The sequence below is a fragment of the Hemitrygon akajei genome, chromosome 9, assembly GCF_048418815.1.
Source record: "Hemitrygon akajei chromosome 9, sHemAka1.3, whole genome shotgun sequence".
Taxonomy (NCBI): domain Eukaryota; kingdom Metazoa; phylum Chordata; class Chondrichthyes; order Myliobatiformes; family Dasyatidae; genus Hemitrygon; species Hemitrygon akajei.
In genome coordinates, this window is record NC_133132.1 from 104,887,046 (window position 1) to 104,903,829 (window position 16,784).

Consider the following 16,784-nt stretch of genomic DNA (forward strand, 5'->3'; position numbering starts at 1 on the left):
CACCAAAGCCTCAGGGCTCAGGATTCTCACCAGCAATTTCAGGGACAGTTATCACACATCAACAAACAGGCTCTTGAACCAAAGGGGATAACTTCCCTCAACTTCACCTGTCCATCACTAGAATGTTCCCACAATCTGTGGATGCACTATCATTTCATGTTCTCAGTATTTATTGCTTACTTATTTATTATTTCTCTTTCTATCTTTTTGTATTTGCACAGTTTGTTGTCTTTTGCACACTGGTTGAATGCCCAAGCTGGTGCAGCTTTCTGTTGATTCTATTATGGATTTATTGAGTAGCCCACAAGAAAATGAATCTCAGGGTTGTACTGTATATGGTGACGTATGTACTTTGATATTGAATTTACTTTGAACTACTTTTCTGTTGACTTTTTTGTTCCTGGGCCTTGTTGTTTCCATACCAGGTAAGACACTCCTCACTATGCATCAATAGAATTGTGTGCACACACACTCCCACACGTTTACTTGCACTCCCAAGCGCTCAGACACGCACAGTGTTAATCCAAACTTATTAACAGTGAGAATAACTAAACTGAAGTACTGACCTCCAGCTTATTTTCTGTGAGCACGAGCTCTGTAAGGTTTCCACATTCTCCAATAGCGTCAGTCAAGTGAACTAAACGATTTTGATCAAGTTTTAGGATTGAAAGCTGCTTTAGTTTTCCTATAGGACAGGGAAAAGAAGTGGTTGAGGGGAAATAGTTAAAAGTACTTTGTCACTTAAAATGAGTAGTTTTTAAATCAAACTGCAAAGAAGGTGGCCATTTCACACGTCACCTCCATGACCACCCACCCACCTCAAAAACTGAGATATTCAGCTCTTTGGAATAATGATTTAAAAAGAAAAGGAGGAAGGGGAAGAGAAAAGAAAGTTCTCAAATATTGGGGATGCTGGAAATTTTAATGTCTCAGCCGATTATCTTTTATCAGCAGCTTTCATCAATAATAACAAGAGATTCTTCAGATGCTGGAAAACTTGAGTAGCACACAAAAAATGCTGGAGGAACTCAGCATGTCAGATGGAGGGAAATAAACTGTCAACATTTTGGGCTGAGTCACTTCATCAGGACTGGAAAGGAAGGGGGAAGATGCCAAAATAAAAAGGTGGTAGGAGGGGAAGAAGGACAAGCTGGAAGGTGACAGGTGAAGCCTGGTGGGTGGGGATGAAGTAAGAAGCTGGTAGGTGATAGTTGAAAAAAGTAAGGGGCTGGAGAAGAGGGAACCTGATAGGAGTGGAGGGTGGACAATGGGAGAAAGGGAAGGAGGAGGGACAGCAGGGAGGGATGATAGGCAGATGAGGAGAAGAGGTAAGAGGCCAGAGCGGAGAATTGAAGGAGGAGGAAGGGGGAGGAGGAAAACAATTATGTGAGGGAGAATTGATGTTCATGTCATCAGGTTGGAGGCTACCTAGACAGACTATGAGGCATTATCCTCCAACCTGAAAGTGGCCTCATCATGGCAGAACCAGAATGGGGAGAGGAGTTAAAATGGCTGGCCACTAGTAAATCCTGCTTTTTGCACATGGATCACTGTATCTGAGCTCTGATGAAAAGTTACCTAAAACACTAACCGTTTCTTTCTCCTTAGCTGCCGACTGTTCAATTGAATGCTTCAGATATTTTCCAGATGCAAAAGATTCTGCTGCTTCTGCTGGCTTGTACACTTCCCCCAACTGTCTTACTTTGGCTTCTGCCCCCTTCCTTTCCAGTCCTGACGACAGGCCTCAATCCAAACCATAGTCTGTTAATTTCCCTCCATAGGTGCTGCTGGACCTGCCCAGTTCCTCTTGCATTTTGAGTGTGCTGCTTGAAATTTCCAGCATCTGCAGAATTTCCTGTGTTTCTGGTATCCCAGTAAGATGCAAATAGTTTGAAGTCACAGCCTTGTGGCAGTTAGATGGAGCTGAACCACTAACATGTACACAGCCTGGACATCCGTTGGAAAAAGTAGACTGTTGGTGTTTCAGGTTGAAATAATTTACAGCCTATTTTTTCTTTTTTTTCCGTGAAGGAAAGCTAATTTAGGCAAAGCAAACTCTTCCCAAACATACCACAGCGGCAAGACAAAGTGAACATACCGATGCCATCTGGCAAGAATTCCAACTGGTTCTGTGAAACCAGCAGATCCGAGAGCAAATGGAGTCCACTAATCTCTTCCGGGAGTTTCTCCAGTTTATTTTCTGACACATCTAAACACACCAAGTTCTTCAGGTTTCCAATTTCCTGTTTCAATGAAAATGAAAACAAAACACAAACATGCGTGAAAGATTAAGCAACCTGCTGTGAAGGGCAACATCTCTCCTATTAATTCCAATAACAAAATAATAACTGCTTGTTTTTCCATCAGTAAAACATAGAACACGACAGCACAGTTCAGGCCCTTCGCTCCACTATAAAAGTTAGCTATTCCAGAGTTATAAATTGAATACTCACGAGTCTTTTTAAAATAAAATCTTACTTATTGATTAATTGGCACAGCACAGAGCAGACTCTTCACATGCCACGGAGGCAACCTCCAATTAACCCTAATCTAATCGTGCGACAATTTGCAATGGCCAGTTAACCTACGTAGTACATCCTTGGACTGTGGGAGGAAACCAGAGCACCTGGGGAAGACCCACACATTCCATGGGAGGACGTACCAACTCCTTGCAGACGGTGCCGGAGTTGAACTCCAAACGCTGGATAAACCCTGAGCTGTGATAGCGTCGTACTAACCACTACGCTACCATGGCACCCAAAAATAGTAAGAAATAATAAATATTTGTTGAAAGTGGCATCACAGGTAGATAAAAGCTTTTGGCACTCTGGCCACAAAACTCAGGGCATTGGGTACAGGAGTTGGGATGTTATGTGGCATGATAGTTCGGTGAGGCCAGATTTGGAACATTGTGTGCAGTTCTTGTCACCTTCCTGCAGGTCAGATATCAATAACCTTGGAAGAGTATGGAGAAAAATTTACACAGACGTTGCCAGGATGGGAGGACCTGAGCTAAAGAGAAAAGTTGAATAGGTTTGGGCTTTATTTCTTGGAGCACAGGAGAATGAAGGGAGATCTTATGAGGGGTAAAGATAGGGTGAACGCAAGCAGGTTTTTTTTTTCTCCTCAGGTTGGGTGAGAACAGAACTAGAGGTCATAGGTTAAAAGTGAAAGGTGAAATATTTAAGAGGAATCTGAGGGCAATCTCTTCACTCAGAGGGGTGATTTGAGTGTGGAAGAAGCTGCCAGCACAAGTGCTGTGAAGAATCACAACAGAAGGATGTAATTCAGTTACAACATTTAACAGAGGTTTGGATAAGAACACAGGCACGAGGGATATAATCCAGGTAGTAGATAGGACCAGGCAGAATACTAAGCAAACATGGACTAGATGGGCCAAAGGGCCTGTTTCTGTGCTATCACACTGTATGAATCCATCACTGGTACAAAGGTGAAATTACAAATTGAGGGTGTGGGTAAACTACACTTAAGAACACAAGGGCTGTGTTGAAAGATAATTAGCTGAGACACAGCTGAGGAATGATCTCCAGGGCAGGGAAACAAAACACCGACAACAGGATGGCTCCAATGGACAAACATCGTCATGCCTCTGAGAGTGAGAGAATAATTACAGAACATGCTTACCATAGGTACTTCAACCAGCTGGTTCCCATCCAACCACAGATCCCTCAGGTTTGAAAGTGATCCAATACTCCTCGGCTACAAATGAAAGTACATTGAAAAACATCAATGCTCATGAAAATGGCATACAAGAAAAAAAAGTTATTTATTAATATGCTTCATTGAAACACTTCAACATTGGCTAATCATTATTTAACCTGTCAGGTTTTAGTGAACGGTCGGTAGCAGGCAACACTAGTATAATAGTCGTAGTGGATGATAGTGTTGTTGGGGAGGAAATAGTTGATTCCACCTTCGCCATTATTGAGCACATTTACAAGAAGTGCTGTCACAGGAAAGCAATCTCCATCATCAAGGACCAACGCCATCGAGGCCATGCTCTCTTCTCGCTACTACCATCAGTCAGGAAGGTACAGGAGCCTTAGTTCCCACGCCACCGGGTTCAGGAATACTTACCACCCATCAACCATCAGGCTCAAGAACCAGCGTGGACAACTTCCCCTCATCCCAATACTATTTCTCAAGGACATACATCTTACGTTCTCAATATTACTTATTTTTAAATTTTTTTCTCAGCTCAAGCTGTAAGACCTGAAGTACAGGCATAACCATGCCAAGCAAACTCATTGTGCAATAGTTAGGAAATTTCAGACTATTCTAGTGGTGTATAGTGTAGTGGCTTTCTTTTTTTCTCTCAACTCAAGCTGGTAAAACCTGAGGTACAGGTATAGCCAAGCAAACTCATTTCTCAATTGCTAGGAACTTCTAGACTATACTAAGTGCTATGGCTTTCTGAAGATTTACATAGATATTGCTGTGTAGCCCTAATTGTTTAATGCTATTGTGTAGTGACTTTGGGATGATGCCAGCTGTAGATATTACTATCAGGACAATGTATACCCTGTTCAAGTTCCCCAGTCTTTCAATTTCCTCTTTTAGTTCAGCATATTTCTGGTGTTTTTCATTATTAATTTCAGTAAGTTATGTGCGTTTGGAATGGCTATATCTATTAAGTAAGTTGTTCTTGCTTGTTTATCCTGTAATATTATATCTGAAGGGTTATAATGTGTCCTATATTCAATAAACGATCGGTTATAGTATAATTTGTAGGACTCGGACTCTAAAACTGGATCAGGCTTGTATTTATAGTAAAGTATGATGTCTTTTATGAGTTTGTATTTTAAAGCAAGATTTTTGTGAATACGTTTGCCACTTGATTGTGCCTGTGGAAGTAATCAGATTGAGTTAAACTGCTACAAGATCCTGTAATGTTCTAGATTGTTTTTGGTTTCTCTTGGCATTTTCTGCATTTATTTGTCTTTAATTCATTGGTCTTTTATTATGTATCTTTCATAATTATTTTATGTTAATCACCTGGTCCTGTAATGCCACAAGGAACCTCTCTGTTTCTGGGAAGAGATCTCCAAGTATTATCATTGTTATTAGTAGTAGTAATAGTATCTGCAGATTGTCATTTGTACATTGTCAGTCTGTGTGTGTCGATTTTTGATTGATTCTGTTGTATTTCCTTGTTCTATTGTGAATACCTACAAGAAATTAAATCTCAGGGCAGTACATGGTGACACACACGTACTTTGATAATAAATTTACTTTGAATTTTGAGTTACAGACGTATCATTGTCACTCAATAGAACATTGGTGATGGATATTTGCCTGACAGAGATGAGGACTGGGTAGGGTGAAACTCAGCCTTGAAGAAACTATAAACAATGCAAAGACTGTGCAAAATGCAAAACAGGACTGTGACAAACATGTGAGCACCACCAATGTGACAGGGAAGCACATAGGACTTAAAATGGATAGGAGTAGGTTAGTAGGTCAGCGCAACACAGTGGGCCAAAGGGCTTGTGATATTATTTTCCTTGAATTCTATGCCCAAGTCTTCAGGAAATCCAAAAACCTTTTACACATGTAAGAATACAGCAGGTACATTGGGCTCTGTCTGGGAGGAGGAAGGCTTTAGACAACTGTAGCAATTTCTCAACCATTCTGATGCAAATAGAGAGGTGGAACCACACATTTGCTTATCAGCTACTTAAAACCTCTATTTTCCGAGTCATTTAAACAGAATAGCTGCAGCCCTTTCTGAGATTTTTTTCTCTTCAAAGTTCAAAGTATACTTATTATCCAAGTATAATATAATGATTAGCTGTTACGGAATTCAGAAAATGCTTTATTCAGTTATCTTATAAATTGTTTTTAGAATTAGTCTGTTTGAATATAGGACATTTCACTAATATACAAGAGATTCTGCAGATGCTGGAAATCCCAGAGCAACACACAAAAAATGTTGCAGAAACTCAGCATCTATGGAAATGAATAAAAGGCAACATTTCCAGCGGAGACCCTTCATCAGGACTGGAAAGGAAGGGGGAAATGCCAGAATAAGAAGGTGGGGAAGGAGAAAGAGTATGAACTGGAAGATGACAGGTGAAGGCAGGTGGGTGGAGGAGGGGGTATGAAGTAAGAAGCCAGGAGCTGATAGCTGGAAAACTTAAAGGAAAGGAGAAGAAGGAATCTGATAGAGGTGGAGAGCAGACCATGGGAGAAAGGAAAGGAGAAAGAGCACCAGCAGGCAGTTGTAAGCAAGTGAGGAGAAGAAGAAAGGGGGGCAGAGTGGGGAATTGAAGAAGGATGGGAAGAGGGGAAAATATTACCAGAAGTTAGAGAAATCGATGTCAATCGCCATCAGATTGGAGGCTACACAAACAGAATATGAGATGTTGCTTCTCAAACCTGAGAATGGGCTCATCGTGGTCACTCTTCATTTCCATAGATGCTGCCTGACCTGCTGAGTTCCTCCAGCATTTTGTGTGTCTTGTTTCACTAATCTCAGGCATTTGGACTTTTCAAAGGCAAGTTCATCCTTGTGATCTGAACAGAAAACCCCATCCTACACTAAGCCAGATGGCCATGCTTTCAGCCATTAAGAACTTTAACAGACAAATTCTCAAGCTGCATTATGCAACAGTATGAGCCTTGTGATGCTAACATCAAGTTGTTCTCCCTTTCCACTTCTGTTTGTATGTTCTTATTGTTAATTATAACAATTTTTATGAATCGCACTGTACTGTTGCCACAAAACCTCAAATTTCACGACAAATGTCAGTGATAATAAACCTGATTTTGAATCTAAGCTTCACCCCACCATTAAGGCCACCTCACTATGCCATGTGAATGGAAACTGAAGCTGTGCAGTACATCTGCAAGAGCTGGTGCCTCAGGAAGGTGGTATTAGAGACCCTCACTGTCTGGGATAGGCCCTCTTCTAGTTACTACCAAGAGGGCAAAGACACAGGAGACACACACTCAATGTTTTCATAACGGCTTCCTCCCTCTACGATTAGATCTCTGAACGGCCAATAACTCATGTACACTAACTCATATTCATCTTTAAAACTATTTTCCTTTTCTACCTTATGTTGTGAAATTCTAGTAATTTTTGTCTTAGAGTCACAGAACACAACAGCACAGAAACAAACCCTTCAGCCCAACAAGTTCATGCCAAACTATTACACTGCCTAGTCTCATAAATCAACACCTGGGTCATAGCCCTCCATATCCCTCCATTTCATGTAACTATACAAATTTCTCTTAAATGTTGAAATCAAATCCATATCCATCATTTACGCTGGCAGCTTGTTCCTCTATCTTACCAGCCTCTGAGTGAAGAAATTCTCCTCCCTGTTTCCCTTAAATATTTCATCTTTCACCTGTAACCCATGATCTCCAGTTCAAGTCTAACCCAAACTCAGTGGGAAAAGTCTGCTTGCATTTACCCTGTTTATATCCTTCAAAATTTTGTATACCTCTGTCAAATCTATGTTCCAGGGAATAATGTCCTAACCTATTCAACTTTTCCCCGTAACTCAGCCCTGCTATACAGTCTTATACTGTACTATTGATGCAAAACAACAAATTTCATGACATAATAAGCTTGATTCCAGTTGTCATATTGTTGCCCATGTGTCAAACAGACACACCCAGTAGTTAGCCTGCTGGTTATGGTGATTCATTGTATTACTTCCCAGATTCTGGATAGTGGGGTAACTTGATCAGTTCGAAGTTTGACCAGGCTTGTGAAAAATCTTAGCTCACTGGCAACAAGATTCACAACAGCAGCTCACCAACAGCATCATAACTCAATACAAAATCCAATCGTTCACCATAATCAGAATCAGATTTAATATCACTGGCAAATGTCATGAAATATGTTGTTTTCCGGCACCAGTACAGTGTAAAAGACAGCAAAAAAAATAGTGAGGTAACATACGTGAGTTCATTGCCCATTCAGAAGGGAGGAAGCTATTCCTAAAATATTCAGTGTGTCTCTTCAGATCCTGTACCTCCTCCTTGGCAACAATAAGAGGAGGACAGGTCCTGGGTGATGGGGGTCCTTAATGATGGATGCTGCCTTCTTGAGGCATTGTCTTTTGAAGGTGTCCTTGATGCTGGGGAGACTAGTGCCCATGATGGAGCTGGCTGATTTGCAACTTTATACAGCTTTTTCTGGTCCTGTACAATGGCACCCCCCCCCCCCACCCCACACCCCAATACCAGACAGTACAAGTTCTCCTCAAACTCCTAATGAAATATAGCTCTGGAGACAGCCTATCTACTGATGTCTGTTATAAACCCATGGACTCTCACAGCTACCTGGACTATACCTCTTCCTATCCTGCTACTTGTCAAAATGCCATCCACTTCTCTCAATTCCTCTGTCTCCACTGCATCTGCTCCCTTCCTCCACCACCAACCCTGCTCTCAACCGCATCTCTTCCATTTCACGCACGTCTGCTCTTACCCCATCCTCCCGCCACACTAGGGATAGGGTTCCTCTTGTCCTCACCTGCCACCTCACCAGCCTGCACATCCAGCACATAATTCTCCACAACTTCCGCTATCTCCAACGAGATCCCACCTAGCACATCTTCACCTGCACCCCCTCCACTTTCTGCTTTCCACAGGGATCGCTCCCTACACAACTCCCTTGTCCATTCGTCCCTCCCCACTGATCTCCCCCGGCACCTATCCTTTCAAGTCAAACAAGTGCTACACCTGTCCCTACATCTCCTCCATCACTACCATTCAGGACCCCAAACAGTCCTTCTAGGTGAGGCAACACTTCACCTGTGAGTCTGTTGTGATCAGGTACTGTATCTGGTGCTCCTGGTGTGGTCTCCTGTATATCGGTGAGACCCGACACAGATTAGGGGTTTGTTTCGCCAAGCACCTACACTCCGTCCGTCAGAAAAAGCAGGATCTCCCAGTGGCCAACCATTTTAATTCCACTTCCCATTTCCATTCCAATAAGTCAATCCATGGTTTCCTCTACTGTCGCGATGAGGCCACACTTAGGTTGGAGGAGCAACTCCTTATATTCCATCTGGGTAGCCTCCATCCCGATGACATGAACATCAATTTCTCAAACTTCTGGTAATGCTCCCACCCCCGTCCTTCACCATTCCCCATCTCCTTTTCCCTTTCTCACCTTATCTCCTTGCCCGCCCATCGCCTCCCTCTGGTGCTCCTCCCCCCTTTTCTTCCATGTCCTTCTGTCTTCAATCAGGCTCATCCTTCTCCAGCCTTGTATATCTTTCACCAATCAACTTCCCAGCTCTATATTTCATCCCTCCTCCTCCCAGTTTCAGCTGTCACTTTGTGTTTCTCTCCCCGCCCCCCCCCACCCCCACAGCTACTCATCTTTTTTCTCCAGTCCTGCCAAGGGTCTTGGCCCGAAATGTCGACAGTACTTTTTTCCATAGATGCTGCCTGACCTGCTGAGTTCCTCCAGCATTTTGTGTGTGTTGCTTTGGATTTCCAGCATCTGCAGATTTTCTCTTGTTTGTCACAGTGACGCCTTCCTTGTATTTGCATCAATATTTTGGGCCCAGGATACATCTTCAGAGACGCTTACCCTAGGAAGGACCTCATTCCATCTCTGTTCACAGATTCTGCCTGACCTGCTGAGTGTTTCCAGCGGTTTGTTTTTATTTATAATACACGAGTAGCATGGTAGCACAGCGGTTAGTGTAGAGCATATATGTCATACTCAAGGCCCGCGGGCGTATGATATGGCTAATGCTGAGTTTGGTGTAGAGCATTCCATTCCTGCTATTGTTTATAAGGAGTTTGTACATTGTTCCTGTGACCATGTGGGTTTCTTCCTGGTGCTCCAGTTTCCTCCCACATTCCAAAACCGTGCAGGTTCGGATTAGTAAGTTGTGGAAAGGTTGTGTTGGTGCTGGAAGCACAGTGATACTTGCAGACTGTCCCAGCACACAAGTCAAGTCAAGTTCAAGTTTATTGTCATTTCGACCATAAACTGCTGGTACAGTACACAGTAAAAACGAAACAATGTTTCTCCAGGACTCTGGAGCTACATGAAACAACACAAAACTACACTAGACGATGTAAAACAACATAAAAACTGAACTAGACTACAGACCTGCACAGGACTACATAAAGTGCACAAAACAGTGCAGGGCAGTACAATAATTAATAAACAAGACAATAGGCACAGTAGAGGACAAATTACAATATAATAATAAATGATGTAGGTGACAGTCTAGACTCTGAGTATTGAGGAGTCTGATGGCTTGGGGGAAGAAACTGTTGCACAGTCTGGTCATGATAGCCCGAATGCTTCAGTACCTTATGCCAGATGGCAGGAGGTAGAAGAGTTTGTATGAGGGGTGCGTGCAGTCCTTCACAATGCTGTTTGCTTTACGGATGCAGTGTGCGGTGTAAGTGTCTGTAATGGCAGGAAGAGAGACCCCGATGATCTCTGCTGATCTCACTATCTACTGCAGGGTCTTGCGATCTGAGATGGTGCAATTCCCGAACCAGGCAGTGATGCAGCTGCTCAGGATGCTCCTGATACATCCTCTGTAGAATGTGGTGAGGATGGGGGGGTGGGAGATGGACTTTTCTCAGCCTTCACAGAAAGTAGAGACACTGCTGGGCTTTCTTGGCTATGGAGCTGGTGTTGAGGGACCAGGTGAGATTCTCCACCAGGTGAACACCAAGAAATTTGGTGCTCTTTACGATCTCCACTGAGGAGCAGTCAATGTTCAGTGGAGAGTGGTCGCTCCGTGCTCTCCTGAAGTCAACAATCATCTCTTTTGTTTTGTTCACATTCAGAGCCAGGTTGTTGGCTCTGCACCAGTCAGCTGTACCTCATCTCTGTATGCTGACTCGTCGTTCTTGCTGATGAGACCCACCACAGTCGTGTCATCAGTGAACTTGATGATGTGATTCACACCCTCAGACTGTGTTAGTTGTTAAGGCAAACAACACATTTCACTGTATGTTTCAATGTACATGAGACAAACAAAGCTAATCTTTAATCTTTAACATAAGGGAATATCTCTGATAGGGGAGACCAGGTGGTTTAATGTGGCAGTTAAGATCAGACGGAGCTTTTTTGTCTACGTGCAGCATTGTTAATGACGTGGGACATGCCCAGCAAACCAAACTGACTGAACAGGGATTAGTAAAACCAAAGAACGGCTGAAATGGGCCGTTCTGGTACAGGCAGGAAGGAGTGAGCTGCCCGAAGTTGGAGAAGTTGATGTTGAGATCTGCAGGTTGTGGCACGCCTGGATGGCAGACACGGTGTTCTCATCGAGCTTGCACTGGGGCTGGTTGCACAACACAGGAGACCACTGACAGAAAGATCAGACCAGGAGTGTGGCAGGAAATTGAGTTGACTTTAAAGCTCTTGTGTGTTACAAATCTCTGGACTCCCATTTAATTGTGTCAGTCTCATGCACTATAGTTGCAATCTGTGGCCAGTAAGTGGTGCTTTGGAGTGGACTTTCCAGAGCGGGGGGGGGGGGGGGGGGGGGGGGGGGGGGGGGGTGGTGGTGTGTGTGTGTGTGTGTGTGTGTGTGTGTGTGTGTGTGTGTGTGTGTGTGTGTGTGTGTGTGTGTGTGTGTGTGTGTGTGTGTGTAGATAGAAGGAATTGACTAATTGTAAGATTAATTGTTAATTGAAAGAAATTAATCCTCTAACTATATTTCAGTGGTTTTCTCAAACTATCTCTTGTTTGAGCTTAGAAAAAATTAGAAGTGTTGTCTTTGATTCTTCAGTTAAATTTGAAGAAACTTGGAGACCATTTATCCAACATTTTCATATCAGTTAAACTGACTTTTCCTAAACCCTGCTTCTATTACCCTTAATTACTTGGATGGAGGTACGGAGTTATTGATGCTACTGTGTATATTTGACATAATGCAATGGCCCATGTTGGTTAGGTTTTTTTTCTTTTCTTTTTTGGGGATTTTTTTTCTTTTTATTTACTCTCTTTTTTCGTAATTACTATGAGTTTGGGAGGTTATTATATATGGATTATCATTTATATGAATGTATACTTAACCTATTAATTATGTACTTTCAAACTCTCTGTATTCATGTTTCATTTATGTTGGTTTAAAATTAATAAAAAGATTTTAAAAATACATATATATATATATAAATAAAACCGCGCCCCCCCCCCCCCCCCCGGATTTCCCTCACCCTTTCTCTCTCCCCCTCCCTTGCTCTTGTATTTCTTTCTTTTGTTTTCTCTCTCTCCCCCCCACCACCCCATTTCTCATTCAGATTTTTTCTCTAAGCCTTCCCCACCCCCTCTCTCTCCCTCTATCAGATTCTCTCTCTCTGTCAGATTTTCTCTCTGTCTTTCTCACTCCCCTGAACCCACTATATTTATATAGTTTACGTATCCCTAGCACCCACACCACCAAACCAGACACAGATTGCAATGGTGCAGAACAAAGCTCTCTCAACCTTAAGGCTGCCCTCTAAATTTACCCCAAATAGATAGTATATTTCACAATACTGCAGATGCAGGAACGCTTACTAATGCAAGTAAAACTGGATTTTAAATAAAATTCAAACCAGTCAAAAGAACGCTGTTTCAGCGATTCCATCAGTGTCTTCCAAAATACCTTGGGAACAAGTGCTGTTTGCTGCTTACAAATAAAATAAACTGGCATGGATTCAGACACACAAGGTTCTGCAGATGTTTGAAATCTTGAATAACACATACAAAACACTGCAGAAACTCAGCACGTCAGGCAGCATCCATGGAGGGGAATAAACAGTCAACGTTTCAGACTGTGACCCTTCATCAGGACTGAAGCATCCTCTGCAAACCTTCTCTGAGACCCTTCATCACCTCAGTCCAAAATGTCGACAGTTTATTCCCCTCATAGATGCTGATTGACCTGCTGAGTTGCTCCAGTATCTGGTGTAAGTTACTCAATATGAATAGCATTTGAATATGGACATGTTTCGGATTCCCTTCACTCCCCCCTCCTCCACCCCACTGAGAAATGGATGCTTAATGGTTGCTAAATTGACCTACACTCAGTAGCCACTTTACTAAGTATGGGAGTGGAACCCAACACAAAGACTTTGGCTGCTATAACAATTCCACTTCAAGGTTCAACGTGTTTTGTGTTCAGAGTTGCTGTTCAGTACACCACCGCTGGAACACATGGTGATTTGAGTTATCATCACCTTCCTGTCAGCTTGAACCAGTCTGGCCATTCTCCTCTGACTTCTCTCATTAACGAGGCGTTTTCACCCACAGAACTGCCACTCACTGGATGTTTTTCATAGAGACTACTGAGCATAAAAATCCCAGGAGATCAGCAATTTCTTAGATATTCAAACCATCCCATCTGGCACCAACAATCGTTCCAAGGTCAAAGTCATTTAGATCACATTTCTTTGCCATTCTGATGTTTGGCCTGAACAACAAATTAATCTCTTTAATGCACTGAGTTGTTGCCACATGACTGGCTGATTAGGGCAAGAACGAGGTGTGTAGGAGGACCTAATAAAATGGCCACTGAGCCTGCAGCGAGTCATCATGTTACATTCTGAAAGGCACATCACAGCCAGTGTTCTGATGGAGCTGGAATCTCAGAGTTCTCATTCAGACAGCAGGGATGGAACAGACATATGAAGTAGTCCCATGTCAGCAGTACTGCTCTGTGGCTTTCATTATAACCCACCTCCTGCTACTCCTTTGTTATTCATCAGTAGACTAAACACGGTATGCCAAGATTATTGAAGCAAAGAACAGAGAACATCACAGCACAGTACAGGCCCTTTAGCCCACAATATTGTACCGGCCTTTTAACCTCTTCTAAAATCAATCTAACTCTTCCCTCCTTCTTAGCCTTTCATTTTTCTATTCATCCATGTGCCTTTCTAAAAGTCTCTTAAATGTCACTAACATTTCTGTCTCTACCACCACGTCTAGCAGGGTGTTCCATGCACTCACCTCTCTCTGTAAAAAAAAATACCTCTAACATCCTCCCTATACTTTCCACCAATCACCTTAAAATTTTGCCTTCTGGTATTAACCACTGCCACCCTGAGAAAAAGTCTCTAGCTGTCCACTTTATCTATGCCTCTTATCATCTTTATTCCTCTATCAAGTCACCTCCTTTGCTTTGCTCCAAAGAGAACTGCCACAACTTGCTCAACCTATCCTCATACTCATGCCCTCTAATCCAGCCAGCATCCTGGTAAATCTCCAAATTTTCCACATCCTTCCTATAATGAGGAGACCAAAACAATATTCCAAGTATGGTCTAACCAGAGAGTTTTATTGAGCTGCAGCATCACCTTCTTGCCCTTGAAGTAAAGCAATGCAGTGCTCAGAATCTCCCCAAAATAACCAACATGGTGCAACCATGTGTGGATCACTTTGTAAATATCAAATGAAAAGGCTACCCCGCCATCTATTTCAAAATGCAAAGATCAAACATAAAAAGCCAAGTTTAAAAATAAACCAGATGGGTTGTTAGCCAACTCTAGCAAGCTCTTTGAGAATTACTTGGGTTAAGAATGCAGGTGCTGAATTTATAGGTCTAGACTTAACTATGGGAGATGGAGCTGGAAAAGTGTAAGGCAGTCAGCATGTTGCCCCATTTCCCAACTGTGTGGAAATCTAGAAAATTCACTAAAGGAGATGTTGTTGCAGTGTTTGTGTACCCAGATACAAAAGTAAGTAACAGATACAAAATGCTGGAGGAACTCAGCCACTCAGGTAGCATCAATGGAAATGAATGTACAGTCGATGTTTAGGGCTGAGACCCTTCATCAGGACATCAGGAGAGCTTCTCACTTCATCCCCCTTTCTTTCCAGTGACTCGGCCCATAGCCCTCTATTTCTAAGGTAAGGACATGTTCAGCACAGCATTGTGGGCCAAAGGGCCTGAATTGCGCTGTAGATTTTCTCTGTTTCTATGTTTATTTATTTCCATAGATGTTGTCTGGCCTGCTCAGTTCCTCCAGCATTTTGTGTATGTTGCAGAGACTCTTGGCAGGTCAGGCAGTTTCCCTGGAAGTGAATAAACAGTCAACATTTCAGGTCAAGGCTTTTCATCAGAACTGGAGCTCCAGGAAGGGGGAGGAAGCCAGAATAAGAAGGTGGGGGAGTGGAAGGAGTACCAGCTGGAAGGTGATAAGTGAAGCCAGGTGAGGGGGAAGGTGGGTGGGTGGGGGAGGCGGTGAACTGAGAAGTTGGGTGGTGATGGGTAAAAAAAGCTAAAGGGTTGAAGGGTTTAACTTACCATTTGGTAAGATGAATTGACTATTGTTTACATCCTTCACATACATGAGGAGTAAAAATCTTTATGTTACACCTCCATCTAAATGTACCATGTGCAATCATAGTAATTTATAATAAATAGAACAGTCAATGTAACATAGAGTAGACTCAAATCCACATGAGTTCATCAGTCTGATGGCTTGGTGGAAGAGGCTGTCCCAGAGCCTGTTGGTGTTGGCTTTAATGCTGCAGTACCGCTTCCCAGATGGTAGCAGCTTAGACCACCCTAGCCAAGTTCAGGAACAGTTATTATCCTTCAACCTCAGGCTCCTGAACCAGCATGGATAAGTTCACTCAGCTCAACAATGAACAGACTCCACAACCTATGGACTGACTTTCAAGGACTCTGCAACTCTTGTTCTCAGCACTATTTATTATTATTATTATTATTATTTGTATTTTATTTGTATTTGCACAGTTTGCCTTTTGCACATTGATTGTTTGGCAATCTTTGTGTGCAGTTTTTCATTAATTCTTTGCTCTACTGTGAATGCCCAAGAGAAAATGTATCTCAAGGTGATGTTTTCGTAATTTGATAATAATTTTGATCTTTGAACTTTGAGGTGCAACAATCTGTCAAGCCTGTTTTACTACTTTAAAAAAAACCTTCCACTTCCTTGTTTCCATTTCAGGCCACAGGCATTTAACAATAAATCCAATGATCCCACAGCTATTGAGCCGACACCTCTTCCCACACTCTCCCTTTTTCCATATCCATATCCCTCTGTTCTTTGCACATTCATGTGCTGATCTAAGAGCCTCTTAAATGTCTCTGTGGTATTTGCCTCCACCACCAATTCTGACAGTGCATTCCAGGCACCCACCACTCTGTGTGGAGAAAAAATTCACCCAGCACTTTTGACATCAACTATAATACATACCCTCTGGTATTACACACAAAATGCTGAAGGAACTCAGCAGGTCAGGCAACATCTACCTAAAGGAATAAAGAGCCCACTTTTTGGACCGAGACGCTTCAACATGACTGGAAAGGAAGAGGGAAAAAGTCAGGATAAGAGGTGGGGGATGGGAAGTACATGCTGGAAGCTGATGGGTGAGGATGTATTGGACATTTCAACTCTGGAAAGAGATACCTACTGTCTACTCTATTTATGCCTCTCATAATCCTGTAAACCTCTATCAGGCAGCACTGATAAAAGTGGAAGGTGACAACCATCACTAAGTACTCTCACCACACAAGACGTGCCCTCTTCTCATTTATACCATTAGGGAGGAGTTACAGGAACGTGAAGACACACTCAATGTTTTAGGAACAGCTTCTTCCCCTCCACCATCAGCGTTCTGAACAATCCTTGAGCCCATCAACACTGCCTTGGTATTTAGCCCTCACATAGCGCTAATTATTTATTTTTATATTTCTTATCGTAAATTAATAGTCACTTTTTATTATTACAGTGTAACAAATTTCATGGCGTATGTCATTGGTTTTGATTCTGATCAGTCTCCTCTCAGCCTCCACCACTCCAGA

At 42.6% G+C, this 16,784-nt stretch overlaps 1 protein-coding gene across 1 annotated transcript in view; it reads right to left on the minus strand.

The window, feature by feature from the left end:
- The window catches only part of lrrc1 (leucine rich repeat containing 1), a 133,417-nt gene that overhangs the window by 28,573 nt on the left and 88,060 nt on the right, over positions 1 to 16,784 (minus strand). Inside the window, exons 7-9 of the mRNA XM_073056722.1 lie at positions 3,646 to 3,720; positions 2,099 to 2,243; positions 567 to 685 (exon numbers count right to left, since the gene is read on the minus strand). Of these exons, the coding sequence (XP_072912823.1) occupies positions 567 to 685; positions 2,099 to 2,243; positions 3,646 to 3,720 (339 nt within the window). The remainder of the gene's footprint in view (positions 1 to 566; positions 686 to 2,098; positions 2,244 to 3,645; positions 3,721 to 16,784) is intronic.